The sequence below is a fragment of the Perca flavescens genome, chromosome 6 (genome assembly GCF_004354835.1).
Source record: "Perca flavescens isolate YP-PL-M2 chromosome 6, PFLA_1.0, whole genome shotgun sequence".
Taxonomy (NCBI): domain Eukaryota; kingdom Metazoa; phylum Chordata; class Actinopteri; order Perciformes; family Percidae; genus Perca; species Perca flavescens.
This window is the reverse complement of record NC_041336.1, coordinates 27,507,605-27,535,092: the sequence shown is the minus strand read 5'-3', so window position 1 is coordinate 27,535,092 and position 27,488 is coordinate 27,507,605. Positions and strand designations below refer to the sequence as shown.

The window sequence follows — 27,488 nt, the reverse complement described above, 5'->3', positions numbered from 1 at the left end:
CTGGCTGCTGGGGTTGTGTCCAGCATGTGTTGTGTTTGCCAAATTAAAAATCATTCTCAAGGACTTTATTGGTTAGAATGGCATGCATGAAAAAAAACACTTAACAAATAACAAGATTGTCAATTTAGAAATGGAAAAAAATATCAATTTTATCAGTTAAAAAAGAGGAGTTGGGTTCTAGTTGAGTCTATTCATTTCCATCATTTTTACATGCAGTTCATGTTAAAAGATGCTGTAAGGGAGCACAATGCCAGACAGGAATCATAAAGAAGCCCCAGTACAAATTTCTAAACTCTCTCTCTCTCTCTCTCTCTCTCTCTCTCTCTCTCTCTCTCTCTCTCTCTCTCTCTCTCTCTCTCTCTCTCTCTCTGTCTCTCTGACGCGGGGGGGCTTGCCCTCTAAATAAACTTTGGAGCTCATAGGGGGAGAGAGAGAGACAGAGAGACAGCAGAGGGCTGAAGTCATCAGCCGGCCGGCAGGAGGGGAGTGAATGGGTCCTGCACGCAAAGCACAAAAGCGCTGAAACTGCGGAGATTTACTTTGGTTCAGTTGCCTGCAGCCGCCGACAGCGAGCGAGAGGAGGAGTGCGTTTGATAGCCAAAAGAACTACGAAACCTTCAACTTACAGATTTATTTTGTCTTTTCTAGTCTTGGTCCTGTGGTAGCTTTTCACTTTGTTTGTGCTTTAGCTGATGCTGAGATGAAGCCGAGACCCTCGGCGCGCCTGGCACATTAGAGTATCCACACACACCGGGACGCACGGCGCATCTCCACTGAGAGAGACGGGGAGAGGGGGAGAAAGGTCCATTTGGAGTTCTGCACATGGATATGATAACGCAAACTCTTTGAGGGTCATGTTTACTCATAAATAACAATAATTATATCCATCTTTCTGACCTACACTAATGATTGGTTTTGCTGTCCTCCTGCGCACACCGTATGAGAATCCAGCTTTTTGTCGTGTTTGTTTGTTTTTTTGGAAGGCATGGTCTTTATCACAGCACGGATAACGGATCCCTGACTCCGTCTGGCTTTCTTGGCACATATGAAGATCCTATCCAGGATGTTACAGTCTAAGAGGCCCAGGCATCATTGGGCCACCGTACACTACCATCACCACATATCACCACATAGCTGGGGGTCCTGCTGTATCTAGGAATTATCTACCCTCCACACTCTGCCTCCGTCTGGGGGGAAGAACACGGAATCGTATCCAATAAGTGACTTGGTAAACATTGACATTGGCTTTAAGAGTCTCATCTCTGGGCTACTATGCAATTACAACTGATCTCCTTTGTTTTGATCATCTTGCACTGCATGGATTACACTGGTTGTCAGCAGCACAGCAGCTCCAGGCACCGGCCAAATAAACGTAAGTAAAGTGCGATACGATGCGTGTGCACGTGTGCATGTTCTTTTTTTTTTTATTATTCATTTTTTATACAGCATTTCTTGGCCTGTTTTACTCAAAGAGTCGTCAAGTCTCCACCCTACATTCTACACCTTTTGCTAACAAAAGTGCGAATCCAATTGTCTATTCCCAATGTCTAAATGAATGAATGGTAAATTGGTAAATTTGTAGCAGTAGGTCATTAAACAATCCTACACAGGCGCGCAACTGCCATAATGTTCCTTCGATATAAGTTGTTTCTGATCTTTGCTGTTTTCTCTCTCCATATCCTATGATTAAAAACTACAAGATCAAAACTCAACTTATTTTCCATATAAGATAAGCATATAAGAGTGATTTAAAGCTATTCAAGATAATAGAGATATTATCGCCAATTTCCACTCTCCCAAAAAGCATTTCTGCATTATGAGGTTTACGCACTCCAACTTACTAAATTGCTGTGATAAAACGGGGGAGCTACTCTTAAATTGGTTGATGAAATTCCAATGCATGCTCCAGCCTATTAGCTCTTTGATTGTATGGTCCATCCATGATACCTTTAGTAATTTAACCACTTTCACAATGTTTCCTTTCCTTAATGTAATAAATGAATTGCTGTGCGTGTCACCTGCAGCCGCTGCTCTTTGCGCACAGTCTCCTGGTTCCCGTCGCTCTCTAGCGGTCAGAGCAGCAGAGTTCAGGCGCGGAGTGTGCTGCCCGGCTGCCTGGCCTGCTCACATGGATATTCATAGCTCGCTATGTTTCGTTAAATAGTCTCCATGTTCAATTCACTCCCTCACGCTGCCACATTTTGGACTTCATGCGGATCATCACACTTCATTTTGTGATGTTGGCCCAGATCATAAAGAGTAGGCTAGTATTCATCTTTATGCCAGTCAGAATATTGAACTCTATCATAATTTAAAATCATGTCCCATCTTGTTCTTTTTACTGTTCAAAATCTGACTTAATGCAAATTTGCTAGCAGGCTCCATAAAACACCAGAGATGTTCCATACTGAAAACACTTTCAAGTCTGGTGGTATTTCATCTCCCATATATCTCCCCGAGGTCCAACATTATGTCTCATCTCCTGAGCTACGGCCAGCCTTTTTCCATGACACTGAAATACATCAATAAAGTATATTTTTCTATTCTTCCTACACACACGTTATCACTGAGGGTCTCCAGATGTGCTCTGTGACTAAGTCTGTTAGAGAAGAGCAGTGACAACTGAAATATTTTGTGTATCGCTTGCCAGCGTGGCCAAAAACTGCCTGTGATCTACAATAATAGACCTTCAAAGTGATGTTTTTAGCCCTGCCACCTGGGGCTGAAACTTATCACAACATTTCTTTACATTTATACACAGAGCTCAAATCTGTAATCCGCACCTGGACCGATTTCAATGCAATTTCTTCCCTCTTGACCACCAAAGTAGTGATAAAAAAAAAGCAGGGAGTTGCAGCATCTGGGGTTAACGGTGTGTTTATTATGTAGTTTTAAAGGGGTCCTGGGGTAACCTTTGCTCTTGGAAGCTGTGTTCAATGTAGTTTAGGTCAGACCTGACAAACTAAGCATGGACGTATTTTTCTGTTCAGCAGGGTGAAACAGCCTATACATAGCCTTTATATATAGATCTTATTTAAACTGCAGCAAACTGACATATAATGGCATCAGACATCAGTTTTAATGATAAAAGTCAAGGTGCATCTCCTACTGTATGAATAGGTTGATTATTCTCACTTAAATGTGTGTCTGTGTTGTACTATTGTAGGACATTTAGACGTTGCAGAGTCTGCTTTATACCATACGCTGCATCAAGACATGCAGATTTTCCCTTTTGAATGTTTATTTCCCCCTAAACAAAAACAGTGTTAACAGTGTGCTTCTTGTTTCCATTTTACAGTTTATTATCAATTTGTTTTGGTTCAAAATGAGATGCCGAAAATGTGTTTTATGGACTCAACCATGATGTAATTCACTTGTGAGATGGCAGCACCAACGCATTCATTCATTTCTTTCCAAGCTGAAGGTTTCGTTCACGTTTTGCAGTAAGGAAATCAACTTTTAACCCATTCTACCCATTAATTGACAAGTGCTTCTACAGAATCCAAACTTCCTCCAAGGATGCAGATATCTAACACTTCCAGAGATATCAGGATGGATAGAAGAATTAGTTGGTGAAGGGTTGAATGAGTACAGACTTCGGAGGGAAAGAAGGGGGTAAGAGTAAGAGGGGAGTCAATGACCATTGAGTCAACTAGCCAAAAATTACCATGCAGAGACTGAACCCGAGCTCTGGGCTTCCTGTCTGCAATGGTGCATCCACAAATGAAGGCATGTGGGTGCTAACAGTTGGGTTTATATATATTATATAGTTTATCAGGTCAGCTCAGCGGAGGATGAAAATTGGGTTATTTAAAATTTGATTTAAAGTTAAACATAGAGGTACACATTCATTACTTAAGGCACTGTTTTTTCATGTTACCTCTTTTTTGTTGCACAGTTCTATTTTCTCCATGAACCATCTGTGTTTGTGTGTGCAGGCATGTGAATGTGTTTATTCATATGTGACTTTGTTGGTATGTTATGCAAGTCCAACTGAGGTTTTGTTGGTGCAAGTGCGAGAGCAAGGCCAAATTCCTGTGTCTTAAGACTTCTGTGAATCAGGGCAACTTGGCAGGAACACATGTGGGCAAATGGACAGCAGTTGTAAAGATTGTCGAGATATTTCAAACAAAGTATCCATGATCTATGGTAAACCGGCAGCCAAACCCCAAACTTAGAGAAGAAGGAAGAGGGCCAGCTTAAAGCACTGGCATGAGATGCCAAGGCTGGAGAGGAAAACCAATTCCTAGGACACTTACAGGGGTTGCTTTTGATTTGCCTACCATGTGTGAGTACTGCAACTTTTTCTAATCAATGTCTTTGGTAATGGAGTACCAATACAGCATAGGTGCACATAAGTATGTAAAGCATAGAGCGTCTCTCATGTCTAATGCCTACACATTGACTTTATGTCACAGGTGTCGCTCCTATATATAAGTAGGCTGTAACATGCTTGTCCCTGAGTTGACGTTCTCATTCAGAACATATCTACATCCCCATCCAACCACCCAAGCCCTCTTTTTGTTACTGTTTTTGTTAGTGCAATCAGATACTGAAAAAGATGAAATACTGTACAAGCTTTTCCAAGAAACTGGCTGCAAGAAATCACACTAAATGTCTTTTTCTTTAAAACAATTAGTTCTTTAATATTTTAAGCCCTATTTTTTTCAAATCTTTGGATTTTTTTTTATTATGAATGCACATGCTGTAACTTTAGAGACATTAAAATATATGTGACAAATTGTCAACATACAATTAAAATGAATAAAACCTACAACCAGAGCTTTCATCCATGGCAGACAAAGTCTGGTGAATCATCCCACAAATTAGTAAAGAGTGGAGGATGGAACCCCTACTGTAAAATATATCAACATAAACTAAACACTACAGGGCTTATGTATGTACATAAACAGGGTTATAAACATAGTATAAATAGCTGTCATTGTTATTGTCACTTTGCTGAGACAGTAGGTGATTAGTTATATATGATACTGTAAATTAACACTTCGTAATAAAGTTTACTTTCTGCTTTCCCTTTGCCCTCATTGTTGGAAAAACATGACACAAAACCTGACTGAAATATTTTAATACTTCAAATAATTAACTTATTTATCAGATGTTAAAACACACAGTTTCAGATTGTTTCCTCATTTGAAAAGACCTGTATGAAGATGCTATGCTAAATCAGTACAGTATTTTCTGTTAAAATATTTAAAACAATTTTCTCTTTCTTTCTTTTTTGTTACTGATTTCTTTACTGAAACTGGAAGAATGATAGGTGAGATGTAACATACACTATAACAAAATGTAACATTGTTGATCCACTGTGAAACTTAAAAGCATCTTTAAAAATCCACTGATGTTGGTATAGTAGAGCCAAGCATATTGCAGTGGTGCCACAGGACTGTCTGACCTGATATCTGCACTGCACTGACCCCACACTGTTTAAAATGTATAAACTCAAAACTTCCACAATCTGGTTGGAACTTTGTAGATTCATTTATCAGCCTGATCCTGATTTGTGCATGGCACCGTAACAAAAATGTTTTAGTGATAAATTGATTACAATTTTATAGAGAGGCTACCAGAGGTTACTAGTGTACGTCCATCCTTGGCACCAACATAAAGTGACTCTCTGCTATGAGCTTTGAATAACAGGGAGGCTGGTGTTACTACTTACAAAGTGCCTGGCATTGAATTGGGGGCACTGTGGCTTATCAAATGCTGTCATCTCACTAGAATTGTGCAAATCTAGCAAGCTATCCATATGATTCCACTTTCATATATTAAAATGCCTGAAAAGTAAAAAAGTTATACCTCTGTCAACAGAGATCTCTGGTGTGAGCTCAGGGTGCCAGCAGGGTGGCTGTCTGACCTGCTCTGACTACAATGGCTGCCTGTCCTGCAAGCCGCGCTTCTTCATGCATTTGGAGAGGATTGGGATGAAGCAGATCGGGGTGTGCATGACTTCCTGTCCTCCAGGCTTTTACGACACACGCTCCCGAGAAAGAAACACCTGCACAAGTAAGCCACAACGAGCAACTAACTGTATTTGTGTAGCAAAATATGAATGTAAATATCCCTGGCTTTACATGCTCCCGATTTGAATAAACATAATTACCACACCTACAGACTTCTGTGTAATTAATTGCCCTCTGAAGGGACGGGCATACCTCGTCTTGAGTTAAATGTGGCCTCGTAACGTGTTTTACCTTCTTTACAAGAAGTTTCAAGACCTGATTGTGAAATATAGCATTATATATCCATACGGTATGTACTCAAGTAACTTGAACCCTGTTAAGTATGTTTCCTTTTGCTGACATTAAATTAAACCAAGCGTTGCTTTACTGAAAATCATATATCCACCGTGTAACACAATCTGACTGCCGTGGCCTATATTCCTGACTGTATTTCCAGTGAGATATGCACACACGAACACATACACACTGACACTCTGTATATTTAACACACAGGACACACGCGATAACTTGTGCAGTTTAAATAAACGCTGGCGGTGGGTCTGTGTCTCTCTCTGTCAGAGTGCAGGTTGGAGTGCGACTCCTGCTTCAACAAGAACTTCTGCACACACTGCCGAGCAGGATTCTACCTTCACCTGGGCAAGTGCCAGGAGAACTGCCCTGAGGGGCTGGTCCGCAGTGACACAGAGAGGGAGTGTGTTCCCAGTGAGTATTTAGAGTTCACAATTCTCAGGGACAGAACAAAAACACAGGTTTTGCCCTTTATTTAACTCTATTTACCTTTTAGTTATCCCACATTATTCATGAAAACAATTACTAAGCTACTAATTCTGACTTTGGAATGAAGCACACATACAACATGTTTATGTGTAAACTTTGGCCACTACTGTGGATACATAACTGTGCTTTTGTCTTAGCAGGGTGCCCTGCAGAGTGTGAGGTGTGTGTGAACAGTGAGACATGCACGCGGTGCAGGCCAGGTCTGTACCAGCTCAGCGGGAGGTGCCACCATGTCTGTCCAGAGGACTACGAGCCCAGTGACATACTCATGGAGTGCACACCACAAGGTCAGTCCAGTGTGTGTGTGTGTGTGTGTGTGTGTGTGTGTGTGTGTGTGTGTGTGTGTGTGTGTGTGTGTGTGTGTGTGTGTGTGTGTGTGTGTGTGTGTGTGTTCACTGTTATCCTAAATTAGTTGACTTTACTAGAAATTTGCATGGAATCCCGTTGCCCTAAATTGTCTAAGTTTTTACACAAGGTCAAACTTAACAGGTCAAGTTGTATTAACACAGATATCAAGTCAAATCAAGTTTACATAGTAGTCATTACTAAAAATCAGTAGTGAACATAAATAATTTTTGTTGTCTAAAATAAGCATGTTAAGTTAAAGCTTTAGTCCGTAACTTTTTCATATTAATGAACGTCTGTTACATTCACGTCATTGCCAAATGAGTTGTCAGTTCTTCTCAGTATGGCTACGTTCAGAAACTGGTTTCGTCCAGCGACTTTTGCGTGCAGAAAATCGAGTGAAGATAATTACCTCTTCTGAAGAGTACATCATGTTTTTTTAATCCTCCGTGTCCTCCTTGGCTACTAGCAGCTGCGTGGCGTAGGGGTGGGGGTGGTGTGCGATCACAGAGGGCTTGTAGCATGTGGACACACCGAAAGTTTTGTAGTCATTACTTAGAATTCCTAAAAAAAACACTATGGCTTTAAACATGCAAAGAAACATACACATACAAAACATTAGACTACTTACCAACACTATGAAATAATTTATCATACAAATATAATTTGTTTTACTTTATGACAGCCTGACTTTAAGAACGCTGCATTCAATACATTTATTCCATTAAAACAGATTGATAACACCCATGTAAAACATTCAAATTTTCCAATGTATAGTAGTTCATGGAAACTTTCACTCAAGAGTTACTAGTGTACAATCTGTGTACATGACAGTGAATGTGCTCTCCTCACTGCCCAGATCCCATCAGTTACTCCGCCCCTCCCATACAGAAATTTACTGTAAGATCCTTAGTTATCTGTGCTTAATAAGATCTGTGCCCTGCATACTTAATTTGATTATTACAAACAACTAATGTGATTTAGTAATGGATATGGTTTTTAACAAAATGATAAGTAGTGGCCACTAAAACGTTTAATTACTACTACATCTGGGTTTACAGTGTGTGTGTGTGTGTGTGTGTGTGTGTGTGTGTGTGTGTGTGTGTGTGTGTGTGTGTGTGTTTGTGTCAGAAAAGAAAAGATGCCATCATGTTGGTATAGCCCTATGCCACTTTTTTGGCTCTTGATGACTAAACACTTTCTCACCCTCACTTCTTTGTCCCAATTCTTCCCCTGTTAGTGCACTGCGAGGTGGGTGAGTGGAGCGAGTGGAGCCCCTGCTCTCGGTCCGGTAAAACCTGTGGGTTCAAGCGAGGACAGGAGACCCGCACACGGCAGCTCATCCAGTCTCCATCACCCTTTGGCAATCCCTGCCCTGGGATGTCAGAAACCAAAGAGTGTCTGGTCAAGAGGAGGAAATGTCCAGGTAAAGAAAACATTATCAAAGTTACAGTTTTTTTTTTTTTTAAATGGGCACATCATAGACATTGTCTGTTGTAGCTGCTGTTGGCCGATCACACTCATTGTATTTATAAGTCATGGTACGATTTCTATGAATTCCAGACCTTGCTGCTTCAGCTTGTACCGTCAGAGCTAGTCGGTCTTCCGCTCAGGACTACGACTGTTTACTCAGAGCATTGTCATTGTGGTTAGAGTGAGGACAGTGGGGGGAACACACATGTGTGGTGTTGCAATGGGTATGTTGTGTGTTTTCCCACAAGACCTCTTTGGATTTTTAAACAGCAAAACTGCTTTCTCTGCTCCTAGTAAACAGGGAATAGCGTGATCATTTCTAATGAAGAGAGTGAACTGCTTTCAGACGGGGACAACTCTTTATAAAGCCCGATGCTGTGGCGCATTTACGACCACTTTCTGTTATGTGTGTACTGCGTGTGTGTGGTTACTGTGCTGGTCGGCGGCTACAGCTGGTTGGGATCTGTAGTGTTAAATGACAGATCGCAGACAGGCTAGGAGGCTGAGATCCAGCCCCCTGGGGCCTCACACTTACAGAACAAACAGTGTGTGTGTGTGTGTGTGTGTGTGTGTGTGTGTGTGTGTGTGTGTGTGTGTGTGTGTGTGTGTGTGTGTGTGTGCGTGTGTGCATGCGTGCGTGCATGCATTCGTGTGTCTGTGTGTCTGTGTGTGTGTGTGTGTGTGTGTGTGTGTGTGTGTGTGTGTGTCTGTGTGTGTCTGTGTGTCTGTGTGTGTGTGTGTGAGATGCAGCAGAAAAGCAGTTGACTCTGGAGCAGAAACAGCCAGCTCAACATCAACATCCTCCCCCTGGGAGGCACGCGGCGACCAGGGGATCAGTATTGGTTTATCCCCACAGCTGCCAATACACACATGCACACACACACATGCAAACCAACACATGCACAAATCGAGATCCAGATACACCCTCTCTTTCAGACAAATGCACAAATACGCACTTGCAGACTCACTTGTGCACACACAAAACAACACACACACACACACACACACACACACACACATGCACACAGATACACGCACATAACATCTTTGTCTCACTAAAATAACTACACAGCCGTTGCTCTTGGTGGTAACTTGTGAAGAGAGTCAACTGGGTCGACATGATTTGTAAGGCAGACTGTGAAATGTGCCCTCTGTCACCCCTGCTATCCATCTCTCTCTCTCTCTCTCTCTCTCTCTCTCTCTCTCTCTCTCTCTCTCTCTCTCTCAAACTTTCTGTCTGTATCTCTTTACTGATCATTGCCCCATCCTCGTCCCCTCCACACACACACACACACACACACACACACACACACACACACACACACACACACACAAACACACACTCCCTACCACACCAAAGAAAACACAGACCCCCATATAAGCTCCCTGGTGGCGCTCCCAGTCAGTCGGGTCGGGGCCGAGACTTTAGTGTGGAGTCGACGGCTCTGTTGATCTAGCCTGAGCCTGGTGAAAGGAGGGGGTACAGAGAGAAGGGAGGTGAATTGAAAGAAAGAAAGAAAGAAAGAAAGAAAGAAAGAAAGAAAGAAAGAAAAAGAGAAAGCTGTGTGTAGTTTATCGATGTTGCCCCTTGCTTGTGATTACCCGGTTGCCCTTGCTCCAAGAGCATCCGCAGTAAATGAGAGCTAATTATCTGCTTCGGCGCGTCCTCTCCTCACTGTTTACGTTCTGCACACGCTAGAGGGTCAGTGGTCCGACCTCAGAGAGCCCCCAGTAATCCTCCAGCAGCCCTCAGACACTGATACATCCTCCTCCTCCTTTTCCTTTCCTCCTCTTTTGCACTTTCTCTCCTTTTGCCTTCTCCTCCCTCTCCGTCCTTCCCCTCCTTTTCCCATTCTTCTCCTCGCTATATCATTTTACTCCTTCACACGAGTCTACTACTTTACCCATCGCATCTTCTTTCACCATTTGTATGCCCTAACTTATTAATCTTTCTTTCTTAAAAGTAGTTGGACATTTTGGGAAATACAACTGCTGATACCGCCCTCGTGTCTGTCTATTAAAAATTAAGCTTAAGCTAGCAGGTGATTAGCTTAGCTTAGCATGAAGACTTTAAAACTCTGCCTACCAGCACCTTTAAAGCTCACAAATGAACACTTATCTTGTTTGTTTAATCCATAAGCAAACACAAAACAGAAAGTTGTTGTTCTATGAGTTACGCACTAAAACTATTTTTTGGTGCTGGCAGGTGAATTCTCATAACTTTAACCAATGCCAGGCTAGCTTGCGAATCCTTTCCTGGCTACAGTTTCATATTTAATGCACCGATATGAGAGAGGTATCAATCTTGTCATATAACTCGCATTTCCTAAAATGTTGAACATGTTGAAACTTATTCCTCCAGCCATTACCTCATCCAGTTCTACAGAACCATTGCAAATCACTTCCAGTTTGTGCTGATTAACCCCGAAACAATGTTTTAAATTACAGATATCGTGTCAGAAAAGTTGTTAAAACTGGAAGAAAAATGCTGACATATTCGGACTAAGACTCTTAGAGAAACTTGGCTCTGTTCCTCCGTTATCCACGGCTAGGGATTACGAATGTAATCATCCGCACCGCCGTCCCTCTCAAGTTAAGGCTGGCTAATTTGTCCTTCGATCGACCTGCTGTTCACCTCTCTATCTCTGTGGCCGGATATACCGTGTGCCCCCTGCAAACTGTAGCCCCCTTTAACTCCCCACACACACACACACACACACACACACACATACACATACACACACACAGACACAGACACACACACACACACACACACACACACACACACACACACACACACACACACATATACAGACAGAAAAACATACAGTTGAGCAAGCTACATAGCATCAACCAGACAATGAGGAGGACTGATTCTCAGACACGCACGCACGCACACACACACACACACACACACACACACACACACACACACACACACACACACACACACACACCCAGAACCCCCCTCATGACATCCTGGCGGCCATGCTGCAGGCATTCCTCTTGTGGGACAGCCCATAGCCTTTAATCCCAGCCTGGCTCCCGCCAAAAGCTCCCCGGACGACAGAACGCCTGCCACGGAGGATGTGCCACCATAAAACACACAGTGCTCCTCCAACACGCACGTGTGCACACGCACACACACACACACACACACAGTGTGCCTTTCGACTCTCATTTTCTTTTTCTCTCTGTTGGTTTCCTACTCTCACCTTTATCTTTAGTTCATTTAATACTCTGGATTTTTATTCATCTCTTCGACTGCTCTCTTTCTTTCTCCATGTCTCTTTCACCAGCATGCTCACACACACACACACACACACACACACACACACACACACACACACACACACACACACACACACACACACACACACACACACACACACACACACACACACATACAGTGCGTAGTGTCCCACTCAGTACTGACTCCTGTCCTCTGTCAATGTGCTGCAACAGATTTCTAGAAGTTACACAGACAATTCAGCAGGTCCACACTAGTGTCTGTGTTTACACTGTGCAGCTTTTAGAGGAATAACACAGGATGAAATGAGAACATCTTTTTCTGCATACATTTTTCCTCATTAACTAGAAATTATAGCCACATGTTCTTTCAGTTGTACTGATGACAAATACTTGTAATCTGCGTCCTGAATGTGGCACTAATTATATGTGGAACCTAAGAGAAGTTCCAGACTTTGGATCCAGATTTGCTCTCATTTGAAATTAATGTCAATATTTATACTGTATTGGTCATAACTAATCTTTTACAGCGTATCTAGTCTTAGTACAAATGACAAAATCTTAAGTGTATAGTGTATATATAGGCTATATAATGAGGTAACAGGTTAAAGAGTGACAACACAAATGCTCTCTTATATAACAACATTATTTGTGTTGTATATTTGTACTCACTTTTATGAGCCATTGCTAAACAACAAAATAGATAGTGGGGTGTTAAATAAATGTTTCAGTTGCTTTACAGTTGTGTCAGTTACATCAACGGAAACCATGTAAAAGAAAAGTGTAACATTTTGCAAATGATTGCCGTCACTCATAAATCCATACTGATCCAGAGCCAGGAGACTGTTAGCTTAGCTTAGGACAAAAGCTACCATATTTACAGTGCCATACGTGTAAGTGATACAATATGAAGTAATAGTTTCGATAATTTGTCCGTGTCAAATATTACAATTCCTGAACAATCCTATCGTCACTTTTGGACAAACTTTAACACAACGTTACCACCTTATTTTGTAGAAAAAATGTATTTCTATATATTTTTATGTAGTACTTTTGCAGCCTTACAGCATATTGTACAAGTCTCAGCCAGAACAGGACTTATTGGTGATGTGAGCAGTTCCACTTTTAATTAAGGCAAACGTGGAAGCTTTTCTTAAACCTTTAAAATCAAATGAAGCTATATCATCACAGGTGCAGGTTCCAGTTCCAGTTCATAAAATCACTGGAAGATTTTCATGCGTTGTCTCCAAATCAACCATTACACACATGTCATTACACAGTTCCATTACACAAAAATCCCAAAATGTTCCAACGAACTAAACGCAGGTTGGTTTGATAAACACGCTCCTAATCATTTTAACACTGGCGTGGATTAGGTTTCTCCTGTGGCTCGACAAAAGCAGGAGGGCCAATCCACGGAGTATGACTAATCCACTGAACTTGTAAATAGTTGTAAATGGTGTCAGGACAGAGAAAACAATGACAACGTAGGGGACTTCCTGTGTTTATAGAGGACGGGGGACAGACCCTGAATGAGTCAGTGCACCAGATTACTCCATCTGTCCATCCATCGATCCATGCACCCGCCTATCTTCAATATCTTTGATTTTGATTCTTTTTCTTACTTACTTTTCACTATCTTGCAATTGAACACTGTGCTGTCCATACTACAGTTTGTGCAAATATTCACATATGCACAAGTCCATCTCCTGTCTTCTTTCATTATTTCCAGAAGAAGATTAAACATAGTGGGCAGGTAGAGCTTGGTATCACTAGCCCAGAATGTGTGGGTCAGATATGGTCCTTGGTCCAACCAGAGCCCTGGCTTGTATAATGAACAGACAGAGAGGGAGAGGATGAGCATATAGGGGGCCAAACAGGACAGAGACAGAGAGAGATCTCTTTCTCTCGCTCTCCCTTTATCTCTCTTTCTCTCTCTCTCTCTCCCTGTGTCTGTGCCTACTGCCTACTTCAGCAGTTTCACAATCCCCGACTGGCCAGCCAACGGGCCAAGCAGGCCGTGCTGCTCCGTTCCACTCACACATGAACAGCAGCAGTACAACAACAGGAAAGGGCCTCCTCTGCTTTCACTTGCAGGTCCTGTCTCCAACCTCCCTGGGGATGGATCTTGTTATTATCATTAATAGCTGTAGCTCGAGCAGAGATAAACCTTCAGCATTCCAAAACTCTTGGTTTTGTTTATGAGATGGTGTCGCAAGAACAGATAAGTTAGGGGTTTATTTAAAGGTTTTCTATTTTGGACAAAGGTCTGCTCATCACAGGGAGAGGGCTGCTGTCTGTGATTAAAGACTGGCATCTAGTGGTGAATACAGAGCATTGTGATAAAAACTGCACCCTGTAACATGCTAATTCAACAAGTCTTGCTACACTTACTTGAAGGGATTTTTTGATATATATATATATATTTATTTTTTTTGAGCTAAAAGATTACAGCTTTAATATAGCCACAGCTAAATACTGTATAAGAAATTATCTTAGTATGGAACATGTGTGATTGAGGCTCCCTAGCTGAAATATTATACACATTAATTTAGACAAAACGTGTATATGTTACGAGATTGATTTATTAAGTGGCAAATGCATAACAATTGGTACTATTTGACATGTAGACCTACATTTTGGACATTTTCTATTGCTGTATCAATTGCATTATACGATACAAACGTTCTTATTGAAATATATTGATTAGCAGTATGAAAAGCATCTATAGTGAAAGACTTGTTAACTGAATACTATCTCCTGATATTGATGGGGACAAGATGGCGAGCTTCACCCTCTTCCTCGCTTCACTAATCTTTATTTAATTTTCTGAACTTCCAGGACGGAGGAAGAATGAGCGAAGAGAACGGGGGAATCGCAACAACCGAAAAGATAAGGAGAACCAAGAGGGGCGACGGGAGAGGAAGAGAGAAAGGGAGCGAGAGAGGGACACAGGTGAACGCGAGGACTCTGATAACAGGAACAAAACGGAGCACAGGCATCGCAGAGGCCACGACACAGACCCAGTCTCCCCTGAAGACGGCCTTGTACAGTAGTGCTCTGGACAGACAAAGTCTAGCACCTCCCCACCCTCCTCCTGTTATCCTCCCATTCTTCCTTCTCCAAAACTTGCCCATCTTCACCCACTGTTCACCCCCCTCGACCCCTCTCTGCAGGGGTGTTGCTGCTACCTGTATGATTTGAATATAATGTTTATGCACAAGCGGGATGGGGCACATTCAGCCACAAGGCTTGGGCCACTATGGACTTTAAAAAGTCTTTTTTTCCCTAACCTGTAGCCTTCACTTCCACCACTGAGAGAGTGTCTCTCTGTTGAAATGTGCGGGAGACACTGCTGAGACTGCTATTGGGACTGAAGAACAAAGTGAGAAATGTCTGTGACTGTGTGGCGGACTGGCGGGCTGGCAGACAGACAGACAGACAGACAGACAGACAGAGAGACAAAGACGTTATACTATGTGCTTGTTGATATGGTTATTTAATGGGGCCCTGGTACATCGCGCGTCTTGGTTTTTGAATGTAGATTTTGCAACATTATGTAGAACAATTGTTTATTGTTGTTGTTCCTGTTCTGTAGATCTCTTTATTTTATTTGGTGCAGAATTTGTAAAGAAAAAATAAAAGTGAGTTTGCTAATTGCCATCTTGTGACATCTTCATAATCACTACAAGTGACAGATGTAGGAGAACCTGCATGCTGTGAATCAAAGGAGTATGGTCAAAAACTGAATATCATTAACATGTGTTCTGTATGTCTTGAACAAAAGCTAGTTTGATCCAGATAAGTGTTGAATCTAATCTACCATTGGTTTTTCTTTTTTGTGTAAATGGAATCTGTGCTCTCAGTAAAGCTCCTTGCCTAGGAACCAAAAACACCTGTATGTCAAATAAAACTATAATGGGTTTGTACCTGTGTCTGTTATGTTTCCTCTGCCATCCACTTGAACATGCTTAAAACCTCAGAGTAAAAGTTAAGTGAAAGTACACTATCAGTACACTATGCTGCTAGTCATTGTTGATTCAAAAGGTTGCCATGGGCTCATTTGGGTGAAAGCTGAAGGTGTAGTAGAGCATCAACACACTGCCATACCTGAACACTTGTCGCAGACACTGACTGGTATCTCTTAGTGTCACTAAAGAGAAATAGAACATCTTCTGTTGCAATTGAGAAATATACAGAGCTACCAATAAATACCAGTAGCGGTTATGTCCATGGTAGCAAGGAAGGTAGATCACTATTTTAACTATTATGTTGTGTTCCTCAGCACATATTGTGAATCATCAACCATGCAGTTTAAAGTAATTATGCTACCTCCAGTCATTATTCGAGTCAAAATTATTGGAATAATTATTAGTTTGCAGGGACAATAGGCCCTCTTTAATTTTTCTGCAAATATGTATAAATAAATATATAAATGAAACTATGACAACTAGCATCAAGAAGTTCCAACTTCACAGCAAGATATATATTATTTTCTAATTTCATTCAATCATAGTAGTACATATAATTAATTTAAACACCTTCTCTAATATTAAGTTGCATGCATTTGAACCCATATCTTAACTATTTCAGTGTCTATAAAGTTTGTCAATAAACTAGATTAGACATGTAAAATGAAGGCGGTCCTTACACTGTCGAGCCAGATTATGTTTGTAGAAAATAAAAGAATCATTTTTTTAAAGCTAAACTGTTTATTAGTGGAGTGAGTATTTTGCTCATCGTTAACATCTACATTGGTATCTTCAGGCATGATCACAGTATTTCCTCCTCATTCATTAAGCAGAGAAATCCCCATTAATACAGACTGTACATGAAAATATATGAATTTGTTTAAATTTGACATTGGCAAAATATAGACAAGTCACAGTACAGTATTTACACAAATCATAAGTGCAAAATAAAGCCATGTTTGGGCAGAAAATAGAAATTATACACAGTAAATACGACCTTGGTTTAAAACCAGGATTTCTGATTAAGATGATCTCACTGCTAAAACAAAAACATAAGGGGAAACACTGACAGATCTTGAAATTAACCAGGATGCCTTTAAAGTTAAGATCAGGAACAAATGATCAATTACAACTGCTTGTGTCTGTTTTTAACTGACATAATGTCCCCCTGTTCACTTCATATTAGCCACAAAATCTTCGCCCTTCTTGATAGAAGACTTCAGCTCATCCATGGCGTCGGCGACCAGCTTCTCCTCGAAGGCAGTCAGCTTGCCCAGCCCAAGGTTCTTCTCAATGCCGTTCTTCCCCAGGAGAAGAGGTGTGGAGAAGTACTTGCACTCTGTCTCCTCGGACCTGACGTAGCCGCACTCCACCACACCCTCCTTTCCATTCATGGCGTCCAGGACGGAGAAGGTGAAGCGGGCACCAGCATAGGCCATGGAGAGGGTAGCAGATCCGGCTCCGGCCTTGGCTTTCACCACCTCCGTGCCGGCCTCCTGGATCCTACCAGTCAGAGCAGCCAACTGGTCAGCAGGGAACTCCACTTTTGGTGTGCACTGGGAAATGAGGGGAATGATGGTCTTCCCAGCATGACCTCCAATGACTGGTACATTGACGCGAGCTGGGTCAAGGCCTTTGAGGTCTGCTACGAAGGCGTTTGCTCTGACAATGTCCAGGGTTGTGACACCAAACACTTTGTTGGGGTTGTAAACGCCATACTTCTTCATGACCTCTGATGTAATCGGTATGGTGGAGTTGACAGGGTTGGCAATGACGCAGATCATGGCTTCGGGGCAGTTGCGGGCGCAGGCATCGGCCAAGGTGGCTACAATGGTGGCGTTGGTGTTGAAGAGATCATCGCGGGTCATGCCGGGTTTTCTGGGCACACCGGCGGGGATGACCACGACATCGCAGCCCTGCAGAGCAGCATCCAGCTGGTCGGGACCCATGTGGCCGGTCACCTGGGCCCTTGTCTCGATGTGGCTGAGGTCTGCAGCCACACCGGGGGTGTGGGCGATATCATACAGGGAGAGGTGACTCACCAGGGGGCTATTCTTGAGAAGCAGAGAAAGCGGCTGGCCTATGCCGCCTGACGCTCCCAGCACCGCCACCTTGGCGTTGTTCTGCGACGAGGTGGAAAGGCTCCGAGCCAGGCTCACGGTCGGTCTCACTGCACGGGCAAACATTTTTGTTGGTTACTTCTTTTTTTTTTTTTTACTTTAGTGAAAATAAAAATGTTTGACGAGCCGCTCTCTTCTGTGACTCCAACGTCCTCTAGCCACGAGCAACCAGGAAGACAAGCACACACTGTCATGCGTACAGAGTATAAAGGGCGTGCGTTTTTACGTCAATTTGCGTCAGTGCGTACTGTTACGTCGTCGTCTTTATCTCAGCTCCTTTTTCGGAGGAAAACAAAGCCAGTTAACATTGGAAGTCGGTAAATTAGCGATAGAAATTAGTGCCGTTACACGAATTGTAAATACATACCAGACCAACGCAGCAACATCTAAAGGTACGTTACCTACGCAGTCGTTGTATTGCCTCTATCGTGAGAAAAAAACGATTATCCTTGTTGTTTGTGTCTCCCTGCTAAAAAAAAAAAAAAAAAAAGAAGCTAGCGCCGTCAGATGATCTCCGTCTATTTGCTGGAGTCAGAATGCTGCCGTCAGCTTGGCCAGTTAGCTACAACAGGTCCTATTGTTATGAACGCTTTGCCAGTCGAGAAATCCTTCTTTACTGTTTGACCTGTGTTTGTACTTTGTAACAACAAACCGCTTGCTTTTTTTGTACGTTAGCTATTAACTAGTTTGTCACCAGTTAGTGCGAATATTAGATCTGTGTTAGCGATAGCTGTGTTCATCATTACCGCTGTCATAAGTCAGCTGGGTTTAGTTAGCTGACACAGTTTACGGTTTGTAGTCAGTTAACAGAGCAGCCCTTTGTTCCACAGACTTAAGTAAACCCTTGCATTTTAGTCATAGCTAAGTGAATTAACGCTTGTAACGTTAGCTAATCCGTTTTCACATCAGGCCAGCTTGTCATATAAGGTTTACATAAGGAATAACTTGATATTATGCATCACAATTGTACCTATTTTCAGGACTGTCTGAAAACAAATGCATTTCACCGACTGTTCTTTTTTTAGGCAGTGGCAAGCTTGAAGGTCCATCGGCTCTCCTAATGATACATCAGAATTAAGGGTAATTCCAGTAAGTATCAAATAGCATGTCTGTCAGCCCTGTTTGAGGTTACATATGACATATAGAGTATAGTATCATTCGATACTATATGCTATACTTTATGATTCTTAGTTTAACTTCATCTTGGGACTTTTTGCTGTTTAGTGGCAGTGACCTGCAGTTGATGTGATCATGGACACCAGCAGTAAAATATATATAAGTGCTGTCATTGCAGATTATATATTGTCTCACTAGAAGTTTTGATCAGTTGTGGACCTTAAAACAACAATAATGATCTTAAATACTGATTTCTTTTATTTATATATATATATATATATATATATATATATATATATATATATATATATATAATTAATTAATTAATTGAATAGTACTGATAAAAAAGATAACAACTAACATGCTCACTATAACCATTATTTACCATTGTCCCCTTTCCTTAGTACTTCCTAAGGATGGCTAGTTGTGGGGAGGTAGACCACTCTGTTAGCTCGCTTCCATCCAGTAAGAAAGGCAGCAACAGCGGTGGTGGCAGTGGGAACAGTGCAGAATCCTCATGCTCTGGCTCCAGCAACTCATCCCCAGCCCTGTCTGTACCAGAGTGTGCCATCTGTCTGCAGAGCTGCGTCCACCCGGTCCAACTGCCATGCCATCACGTCTTCTGTTTCCTGTGTGTGAAGGGAGCATCCTGGCAGAGCAAACGATGTGCTCTCTGCAGACAGGAAGTACCGGATGACTTCCTGGAAAGGCCTACACTTCTCTCTCCGGAGGAGCTAAAGGCATCGGCGGGTGGTCGGGGTGGGGCTGCAAGTGATCATGCCTGGTATTATGAGGGCCGTAATGGTTGGTGGCAGTATGACGAGCGAACCAGCCGCGAGCTGGAGGACGCTTTCTCCAAGGGCAAGAAAACGGCTGAAATGCTGATTGCTGGGTTTTTGTATGTAGCCGACTTGGAGAACATGGTGCAGTACAGGCGCAACGAGCACGGCCGTAGACGCAAGATGAAGAGGGACGTTTTGGATATCCCCAAGAAGGGAGTGGCGGGACTGCGTTTGGACACTGAGACTGTTCCTGGTGCCATTGGGGCGGCCGGTCGAGAGAACTCTGCTGATGGGGCTGATACCACAGTAGCAGGTGTACAGCAGCCGGTTACAGGTATCCCCTCTACTGTTACAGCCCCAGCCAGACCTCCCACCTCCCTTGGTGGTCAGCCTGACAGCAGCAGCAGCAGCCCCACTCTGGAGGATGCTCTCTCCCAACTGCAGATCAGCCCCAGGCCCACACCTTCTCACGAGCGGTCTGAGGCTGGGGAAGGAGAGGAAGAAGATGAGGAAGAGGAGGCCTCACCCTCCAGGTCCTCTGACCCTCACACCTCCGTGGACGAGTCTGGCTCTGGCGACTGGAGCGACGATGAGGAGGAGGAAGAAGAAGAAGAAGAGGGGGGAGATGGAGAGCGCGTGGAGCCCTGGGAGGATAGGCCACGGCGGCAAAGACTGAATCCAGAGGACAGAGCCCCTCCTGGCGCAGAGTCCGCCTCTCCCCCTTCTTCATCCAGTAGCAGTGGAAGGTCCAGAATGCCTGATGGCCAGTGTACAGTGACTGAAGTGTGATGTCATCAAAGATACCATCATCACCCAACGGCTATGTTCCATTTCATTAATTTATTCCTCACTGTATGCTGTCATTCATTCTGTCACGGATCGGATGTGGGTGGATTGCTTGGTAAAAGAAGTTAAGCATAACATACTCCCATGTTTTTAGGTAAACGACTCTGTTTTAGCTGTCAAATTTGGTGCCTATATTTGGCTCACAATGACTGTGGCTGTATCTGTATGACTTGTTTGTCAGTCTCATCCAATAGATATAGAGTAAGTAGAAGTAATGTTGGGTTTTCAGCTCTGGTACTGAGCGTTCTAGTACTGAGACGGGAGGTACAGCTTGGTAATGAGTCCGATGGATACAGCATGTTGTTGTGAGCCGTGGCATTTCCTGATTGCCAATTCAGCCAATCATGTGAGGTAACAGACTTATTATGACATTCAGCTGCCATCGGTCTGCTCACTTTTTGCCATTTGGTCGCAGGCATATCGAGTGTTCTTTTTAAATTCCACAAAAGTGGGATTTGAAATGTAAAAAAAATGGCTTGGCAACCTGCTTCTGCCTATCCAAGGTAGTCTGGTGTTTAAATCGATTATCCTAATACCCGGAGGGTCTCTGGGAGTCTCAGCCAGATCTGTGACGGTCGAGGGAGAAAGCATGAATGGGGGATGTTACTCCTGGAAATGGAACTGTGTCCGTATCATCATGAACAGCTGCATTGTAATCATCTACACGTTAACTCTCTCCGCTAACATAGCACGCAGAATTGGGCTCGTTCGAGCTCAAGCCATCTGACTACTCTTGCAACAAATTTAATCGTTGATAACTTCTTCCCAACATCACCATACCTAAATAAATAATTTCCTTACTGAAGATTTAACTGATTATGAAGCCTTTCCTTAAACATTCTGAAATGTAACTTAACTTTTGAAAGTGTGTCATTTCAGAGCAGATTGTGGATCGACAAAAATCTTTTAGGTTGTTTATCCAGATAAAGGACACAGAAGTGCTTCGCTATTAAGCAATGTAGGCTATTATGCAATGTAGGTCTTTAAATGTGCAACAACAGGAGCCCACAGGATTATCTGTCTGGTGGTTTGTCTTTGATTTCAATTAACCTACAGCTTCTAAAATCTGTGTAGATTACAAATAATGTTTTACATGAAAGTGCGTAATAGAAGTACATACATATCAAATTTATTTTAACCTTTCCCAGCTTTAAATAATTGGCGTTTTAATGTGAAGTATCAGTGTTTTCATTTTAAAGCTGTTGAGGCCTCTGTAGCCTCGTTAGTATTCTCATTGTCCCGGACTAAAGTATTCTCAATTGGTGTTTCTAAAGTGTTGTGATTTGTGCATGTTTGAAGAGAGAGTTATTTGAACACTACTGGTTGGCAGGATGATGAGAAATATTTTTTTTTTGGTTGAGTTTGAGTAAGTCTTTTTGTTTCATTGGTTTGTTTTTATGCGTTCCTTAAAGTTGTAAATCCTCTTATGATATCTTGAGGCAGTAAGAGAACAAGAACATGCCACTGCTATTGGCCATGCTGCAGAGGTTTCAAGTTATGTTTTTTTTTTTTTAATTTTTTTTTTTTATAATTCTTACATGCTTACGATATCAGCTCAGTCTGACTTTCCATTCTGGAGAATAAAGTTAGTGTGTAACAGGTTTTGCTTTGCAACGTTTTGTTACATGGTTTGTAATTTAAGAATAAATTGTCATTTCATCATCCTAAAATGATATTTGAGCACCTTGTCTGATTATTTGTATATGATTCTGCTTTCTTTACTGTGTAATAGGGTGCATGTGAGTTTGTTAATTTTAATAAATATATATACACAGAATATATCGTGTTACATAAGTAGCACCATCAATGGACCCATTGTAAGATTTCACCACAGTTTTTCCACACTACCACCTCAAGTATTATGTAGGGGGGGGGAAACATTCTTCCCACTGGATGCAGCTGAAATATTCATCTATTTTTCATATAACAAAAGCATCCACATGACACATTGACAAACCAACTTATTTCAGAATAAGGAGAAGTCATGGTGGTTTTCCTGGGTAGCTATAAATACATTGTCAGCAAAGGTGTAACAAGAAAGATACTGATAACTCATCCATAACACAAGAACACAACCTTTTTTTTTCCTGTGGTTGGGGAAACCATATACAAACAAGTGTTTATGTGCTGTATAACTGCATATCATAATGAGGTCAACTCCTGACTTTCCCTCACTCACCTTGTAGGTGTTTGGTATTCTGGCCGCAGCAGCAATCAACACTCCAGCTGGGTGTCTGGCCAGGAAACACGAGCTCTGGAAGGGAGACAGGAGATAAAGGCCTGGCGTCGTCCAGGGATCTGTCCTATTCCTGACATTTCAGTCGGTGCACTTTTGTAATGCCTCACTTGCTGCATGGGCTAATTTAAATGTGAAATGAAAAATGACCTACAAATTGGTGCCTGACCTTACAAAAAAATGTGCATGTGCAGAACCAAATAATGCTCCTACCTACAGCTACAATACTAATCTCCCAGTAAAATAGAAAGTGTGGGGATGCTCGATGACACACAAGGAGCACAGAGGAATCTAAAGGATCCGCTGAGCCATCCTACAAAACTGGTAGGGAAAGCGGAAAAAGGTGCAGCAGCATAACTCTACAGATGTTGATGCCTCATGCTTGTTATACCTCATCAGCATGTGTCTGCTGCTACTGTATCGGTCTGCTTCAGTTAGGCTCACCCTGGCATGATCTAATCATCACTACCATAATCACTTTTTCAGGGGACCTGGTGTTTATCAAGGGATTTAGATGATGGAGTACAGAGTCCTTTAGGCCCTTGTTTTCATCCATACTGAAAATATAAGACTAGAATATAATATATAATATAGCATATTCACCGTTCAGTCTTCATATACAGGAATCAGTGTACAGAGTATTAATGAAACTAAATCATTTGTCAGGTCAGCTGACGCTGCACCACAACTAATACATGTTTTGTTGTAAACAGGAGGCTGCAGAGTCCAGATTCTAAACTATAACCCCAAAGGAAGGGAGTTTTTATTCATGGTGTTAATTCAGTTTTCATCCCATAATAAAACTCCCCTAATTCCAACGTTTCCCACAGAGGTATGTTTGCAATATATGAACAAAACAAGCACATTATCAGTATCACTGTTTATAAATTTGTATCTCAGCTCCTCTTGTGATAATGAGCTATAATGTCACATAGACAGATACCAAACAAAATACATCACAACCATTAACGTATGCTACAATGACTGATCTCTAATCAGTGGATTAGAGACAATGATGCAGCTTAAGTCTGTGTCCTTGCAAGCAAAATAATAAAACATTCAGATTATTAATTATTAACTAAGTGTCTTAATTTAATTAATCTAGAGTCAGTTTGTAGCAGTTCTCTTCCACACAATTGTGACGTTGGACAGGGCTTTCCAAAAATGTGTCAGTTGAACATCTTGGCTGATCTAAGAAAGTTCTTAGAAAAGTGAACACAGACACTCATCTGTGTTTGGACTTGCTGGCCAGAGCCTGCAGGTTAGCTGGACCACCCCACACCGTACCAAATATATCCTTCTCAGTCCTCAGAGCCTCTGACAGAGGGAGCTCTCTCCCTGACAGCACTACCTTCTTCACAGCCTGGACCACTGGGGCAGCTCCATTTGTATAGTGACTGAGCCAGTTTTCAGCCCGCTGGAGGAGAGTCCCGGCACCCTCCTCTGCCTGGGGAACCTCCAGGACTCCATCTGCCAGTCCAATCTGCAGGCCAAGTTCGGGATCCACTTTTACAGCACCACCAAGCAGCTTCAGTGCATTCTGGCTTCCGACAATGCGGACAAGTCGAGCGGCGCCGCCCCAGCCTGGGACCAGGCCCATGTGTTTATGGACAAACTGGATCACACTGCCAGATGCCATTAACCTAGGAGAGAGAGAGAGAGATGACAGACACAAGTTAGATTATTAGCAAACCTTTGGATGAAAGGTGATGGCGTAAAAGAGATCCTAAGGGATTTTACTTTTTTTTTCGTTTGTATTAAGAAAAGATTACCTGAAATCGCAGGCAGTGGTGAGTTCTGCACCTCCTCCCAACGCTCTCCCCTCCACCAGAGCAACAGAGATCAGAGGCAGCCTGCACTGAGAGAACTACTCTGTCAGCATACTGTGGTGCACACGTTACATGACAGCTGACCTCCAACTCCTTTATCTCAGATGGGTTGCTGCTGATTTAGTCTGCATTAGTCTCGCATTGCCAGACCTTCCTCCACAGCGCTGAGGAGGAGGGTCTGGCTTGTCCACACAGCATTCCCGGGATAGGAGAAAAACGTGCTCTGGTTTATTGGTATTTCTTTAAACCAATCACAACCGTCTTGGGCCGTGCTTAGCGCCAGACGGAGCCACGGCGCCGCTGCAAAATAGCCTCTTGAAGGAACTTGTTTTGGTGGAACACGTGTACGTTCAAAAGTTGTTTTAGTCATGCAACAGAAAATTCTGATTCGATTCGACAGTCTAGCTAGCTGCCTCAATTTACCCTGCAGAGATCTGAGGAGGAGTTAACCATAGTCCTCATAAATCCACCGGAAATTACAACACATGGAAAGCGGAAGGTAACGGACATCCGGCGTATTTCCGTCGGCACCGGAGCTATCCCGGAAGTGGAACATCGTGGATCTGCATTGATATTTACTAGAGCAGTAGAGAGGAAAATGAAAGCCCTTACCGGAGTAGTCTTGTAAGAGCATTCTGCATGAACATACACATCTTCATCCCATCCTACAAGCAAATAAGCAGAGACCACGGTAAAGAGATGCAGAGAGATTGCCTGCAGCAGTATGCAGATAGTCACAGCAGAGAGATACTGTAAACTACTTTACTTTTCCCACCTGTGGGTTAGATATCGCCCTGACAGCGTTGAGGTCCGATCCAGAGCAGAACGTTCCAGAAGCACCCTGAACAATGAGGCCTTTACAGTCTATCCAGCTCTCCAGCTGGCTCACCCTCTCCTCCAGATCCACCATCATACTGCCTGGGAGGAAGGAAAAACTCACAACACTAAACTGGGCTGCAGAGTCATGTGTTTAAGTTTGTGTACAACTGACTGTGTACAAACAAGTTTCATCCTGAGAACAAAAAAAATCGGCAGTAATCAATCGGAATATACACAGTGTTAAATGTACAGTCACCCTACCGGAGAAGGCATTCATGCGGGACGGGTAGTTGATGGTCAGCACAGCGATGCCAGACTCCTGTTTGAGCAGGTCAACGGATCCTCCAGGAAAGGCCTGCAGCTTCTCTCTGATCTCCCCCTGGTCCGAGCAATGGACACTGGAGTACACACAACCTCTCTGGAGCAGCCTTGGACGAACAGCATTTATAAAGTAAATGATATTAGAGTGATTTTAAAATCAAATCAATCAAATTATTTCAAATCAAAATGAAAATGCATGTGTAATTGTAAGGGTATAAACAAACGGCACGAAAACTAATGGAAATCAGACTTGTGTTGCTCAGGACTGACCGTTCATGATTGCACTCACAAACAGGAGGAGGAGGAATGCTTTTAATGCACTCCCTTACCTCCCTGTAAATCAGCCTGAAGGAGGCATAGCACAGAGCCACACAAACAAACTTACAAGAATGAGAAGTTATTACTTTTATAGATTGGAATTTAAAAAAAAAGCACCTCAGAAATGCATTTTGGCTGTTGACTGGTTTCTGTTTATGATTTGTGAACAAATAATGCAGGTTCAACTCGGTAGACTTGTTGTTCCTTTATGAATGACTTGATTTGCTGTGACCTGCATGGTGATAAACGACGCCGGCTGAGCCCTTACCTGGCCCAGGCTCCACAGCTGCTGCTGCTGCTGCTCTTTAGGAGATGTCTCCTCACTGCACACAGTACCATCCTGCAGCAGCATGAAGATGGAGAAATGTGGGCGGAAATATTCAGACATATTACTTTATTTAAAAAAAAGAAAGAAAAAAAAAGGAGGTGGGCACATACAGGGGATCAAAGTTTGAGTACAGGGAGCATTGCCAAAATGTACCCTGCGGAGTCGAACAGAGACAGAGAGAGCCCACTGACCGAAAATAATTCTTATGACAACAAGGCAAGGCACCTTTATCCTTTAACTGCAGCAGCTATTGTTTTTTTTAGCATGCTGTACAAGTTAGCTTTTCATCGAAGTTTTTAAAAAAACTTATTTTGCGGTAACGTTAAACCATTCGAGACTATTTGGAAAATGACTGTCATACGAGGTTTAAGTGTCCCTACGTTTAATAGCCTACGTAAGTTACGCATAAAACGAGCTGCTGAGAAAATGAATACATTCCGTAAAACTATTTTATTTTTTTAATTTGTTAACATTACACTAAAATAATTACAAACCACTTAGAAACAAAAAATGCAGGCACAGCACCAACCTTCTTATCGTGTGGTGTTACTCTGAAATTCGTCCCCCCGGAAACTAGCGGTCACAGGAAGCAGATAATGGCAAGCAAATGTAGTTCCTCAACGTCCCCACAGGGGGCGGAATAATACCGCCACGCACAGAGCCGTATACGGCTCTGGCCACGCAGAAAAAATGTGATTTGGGGTTAAATTGTAGGCCTATTCTATCAACTCTTGCATAAAGGCAAATATATCCATTAATTACCAGTATGTCATTGTGATTTTTGGGTCAAACACATTTTACACAACACTCTACAAGCTATATTTTAATAATTTATTTATTCAATATGAACTGTAATATTATTCATCATTGGCCAATGCACTGCGCAGAAAGATCTGCTCTTTGTCTGTCACAAGAATAAACACAGAATACCGGGGAAGTGACTCTACAGACATGTCCTTATTCAGTAGTATGGACAG

The 27,488-nt window shown here is 42.5% G+C and overlaps 4 protein-coding genes across 5 annotated transcripts; 2 read left to right on the top strand and 2 right to left on the bottom strand.

The window, feature by feature from the left end:
• The first annotated feature begins 447 nt into the window (after positions 1 to 447).
• On the top strand, positions 448 to 15,754 carry rspo3 (R-spondin 3). 2 transcript variants are annotated; one of them, XM_028581761.1, is made up of 6 exons: positions 448 to 1,372; positions 5,830 to 6,024; positions 6,540 to 6,683; positions 6,899 to 7,045; positions 8,344 to 8,529; positions 14,667 to 15,754. In XM_028581761.1, the coding sequence occupies exons 1-6, from the start codon at positions 1,273 to 1,275 to the stop codon at positions 14,879 to 14,881; spliced, it is 987 nt and encodes a 328-aa protein (XP_028437562.1). In that variant the 5' UTR covers positions 448 to 1,272; the 3' UTR covers positions 14,882 to 15,754. The 2 variants fall into 2 exon arrangements, with proteins under 2 accessions (XP_028437562.1, XP_028437561.1); XM_028581760.1 differs by having other exon boundaries at positions 6,896 to 7,045.
• Positions 15,755 to 16,514: 760 nt separating this feature from the next.
• On the bottom strand, positions 16,515 to 18,134 carry mdh2 (malate dehydrogenase 2, NAD (mitochondrial)). The gene has a single exon (XM_028579785.1). The coding sequence runs from the start codon at positions 17,980 to 17,982 to the stop codon at positions 16,969 to 16,971; it is 1,014 nt and encodes a 337-aa protein (XP_028435586.1). The 5' UTR covers positions 17,983 to 18,134; the 3' UTR covers positions 16,515 to 16,968.
• LOC114556748 (E3 ubiquitin-protein ligase rnf146) lies at positions 18,107 to 22,333 on the top strand. Its single transcript, XM_028579784.1, has 3 exons — positions 18,107 to 18,308; positions 18,942 to 19,005; positions 19,437 to 22,333. The coding sequence occupies exon 3, from the start codon at positions 19,449 to 19,451 to the stop codon at positions 20,601 to 20,603; it is 1,155 nt and encodes a 384-aa protein (XP_028435585.1). The 5' UTR covers positions 18,107 to 18,308; positions 18,942 to 19,005; positions 19,437 to 19,448; the 3' UTR covers positions 20,604 to 22,333.
• A 1,294-nt stretch (positions 22,334 to 23,627) lies between these two features.
• echdc1 (enoyl CoA hydratase domain containing 1) lies at positions 23,628 to 27,114 on the bottom strand. The gene is made up of 7 exons (XM_028579786.1): positions 27,041 to 27,114; positions 26,452 to 26,523; positions 25,806 to 25,972; positions 25,501 to 25,643; positions 25,338 to 25,390; positions 24,669 to 24,749; positions 23,628 to 24,539 (listed from the first exon to the last, which is right to left on the bottom strand). The coding sequence occupies exons 2-7, from the start codon at positions 26,520 to 26,522 to the stop codon at positions 24,122 to 24,124; spliced, it is 933 nt and encodes a 310-aa protein (XP_028435587.1). The 5' UTR covers position 26,523; positions 27,041 to 27,114; the 3' UTR covers positions 23,628 to 24,121.
• Positions 27,115 to 27,488: the final 374 nt, after the last annotated feature.

Excerpts from the sequence above, each read along its gene's own strand:
- rspo3 (XM_028581760.1), top strand. The coding sequence starts at position 1,273 with ATGCAATTACAACTGATCTCCTTTGTTTTGATCATCTTGCACTGCATG. Across the intron at positions 1,373-5,829 it reads CAGGCACCGGCCAAATAAAC|AGATCTCTGGTGTGAGCTCA; the intron begins GTAAGTAAAGTG and ends CTCTGTCAACAG. Across the intron at positions 7,046-8,343 it reads CATGGAGTGCACACCACAAG|TGCACTGCGAGGTGGGTGAG; the intron begins GTCAGTCCAGTG and ends TTCCCCTGTTAG.
- mdh2 (XM_028579785.1), bottom strand. The coding sequence starts at position 17,982 with ATGTTTGCCCGTGCAGTGAGACCGACCGTGAGCCTGGCTCGGAGCCTT.
- LOC114556748 (XM_028579784.1), top strand. The coding sequence starts at position 19,449 with ATGGCTAGTTGTGGGGAGGTAGACCACTCTGTTAGCTCGCTTCCATCC.
- echdc1 (XM_028579786.1), bottom strand. The coding sequence starts at position 26,522 with ATGGTACTGTGTGCAGTGAGGAGACATCTCCTAAAGAGCAGCAGCAGC. Across the intron at positions 24,750-25,337 it reads GCTCTTACAAGACTACTCCG|GCTGCCTCTGATCTCTGTTG; the intron begins GTAAGGGCTTTC and ends CTCTCAGTGCAG. Across the intron at positions 24,540-24,668 it reads ACCACTGCCTGCGATTTCAG|GTTAATGGCATCTGGCAGTG; the intron begins GTAATCTTTTCT and ends TCTCTCTCCTAG.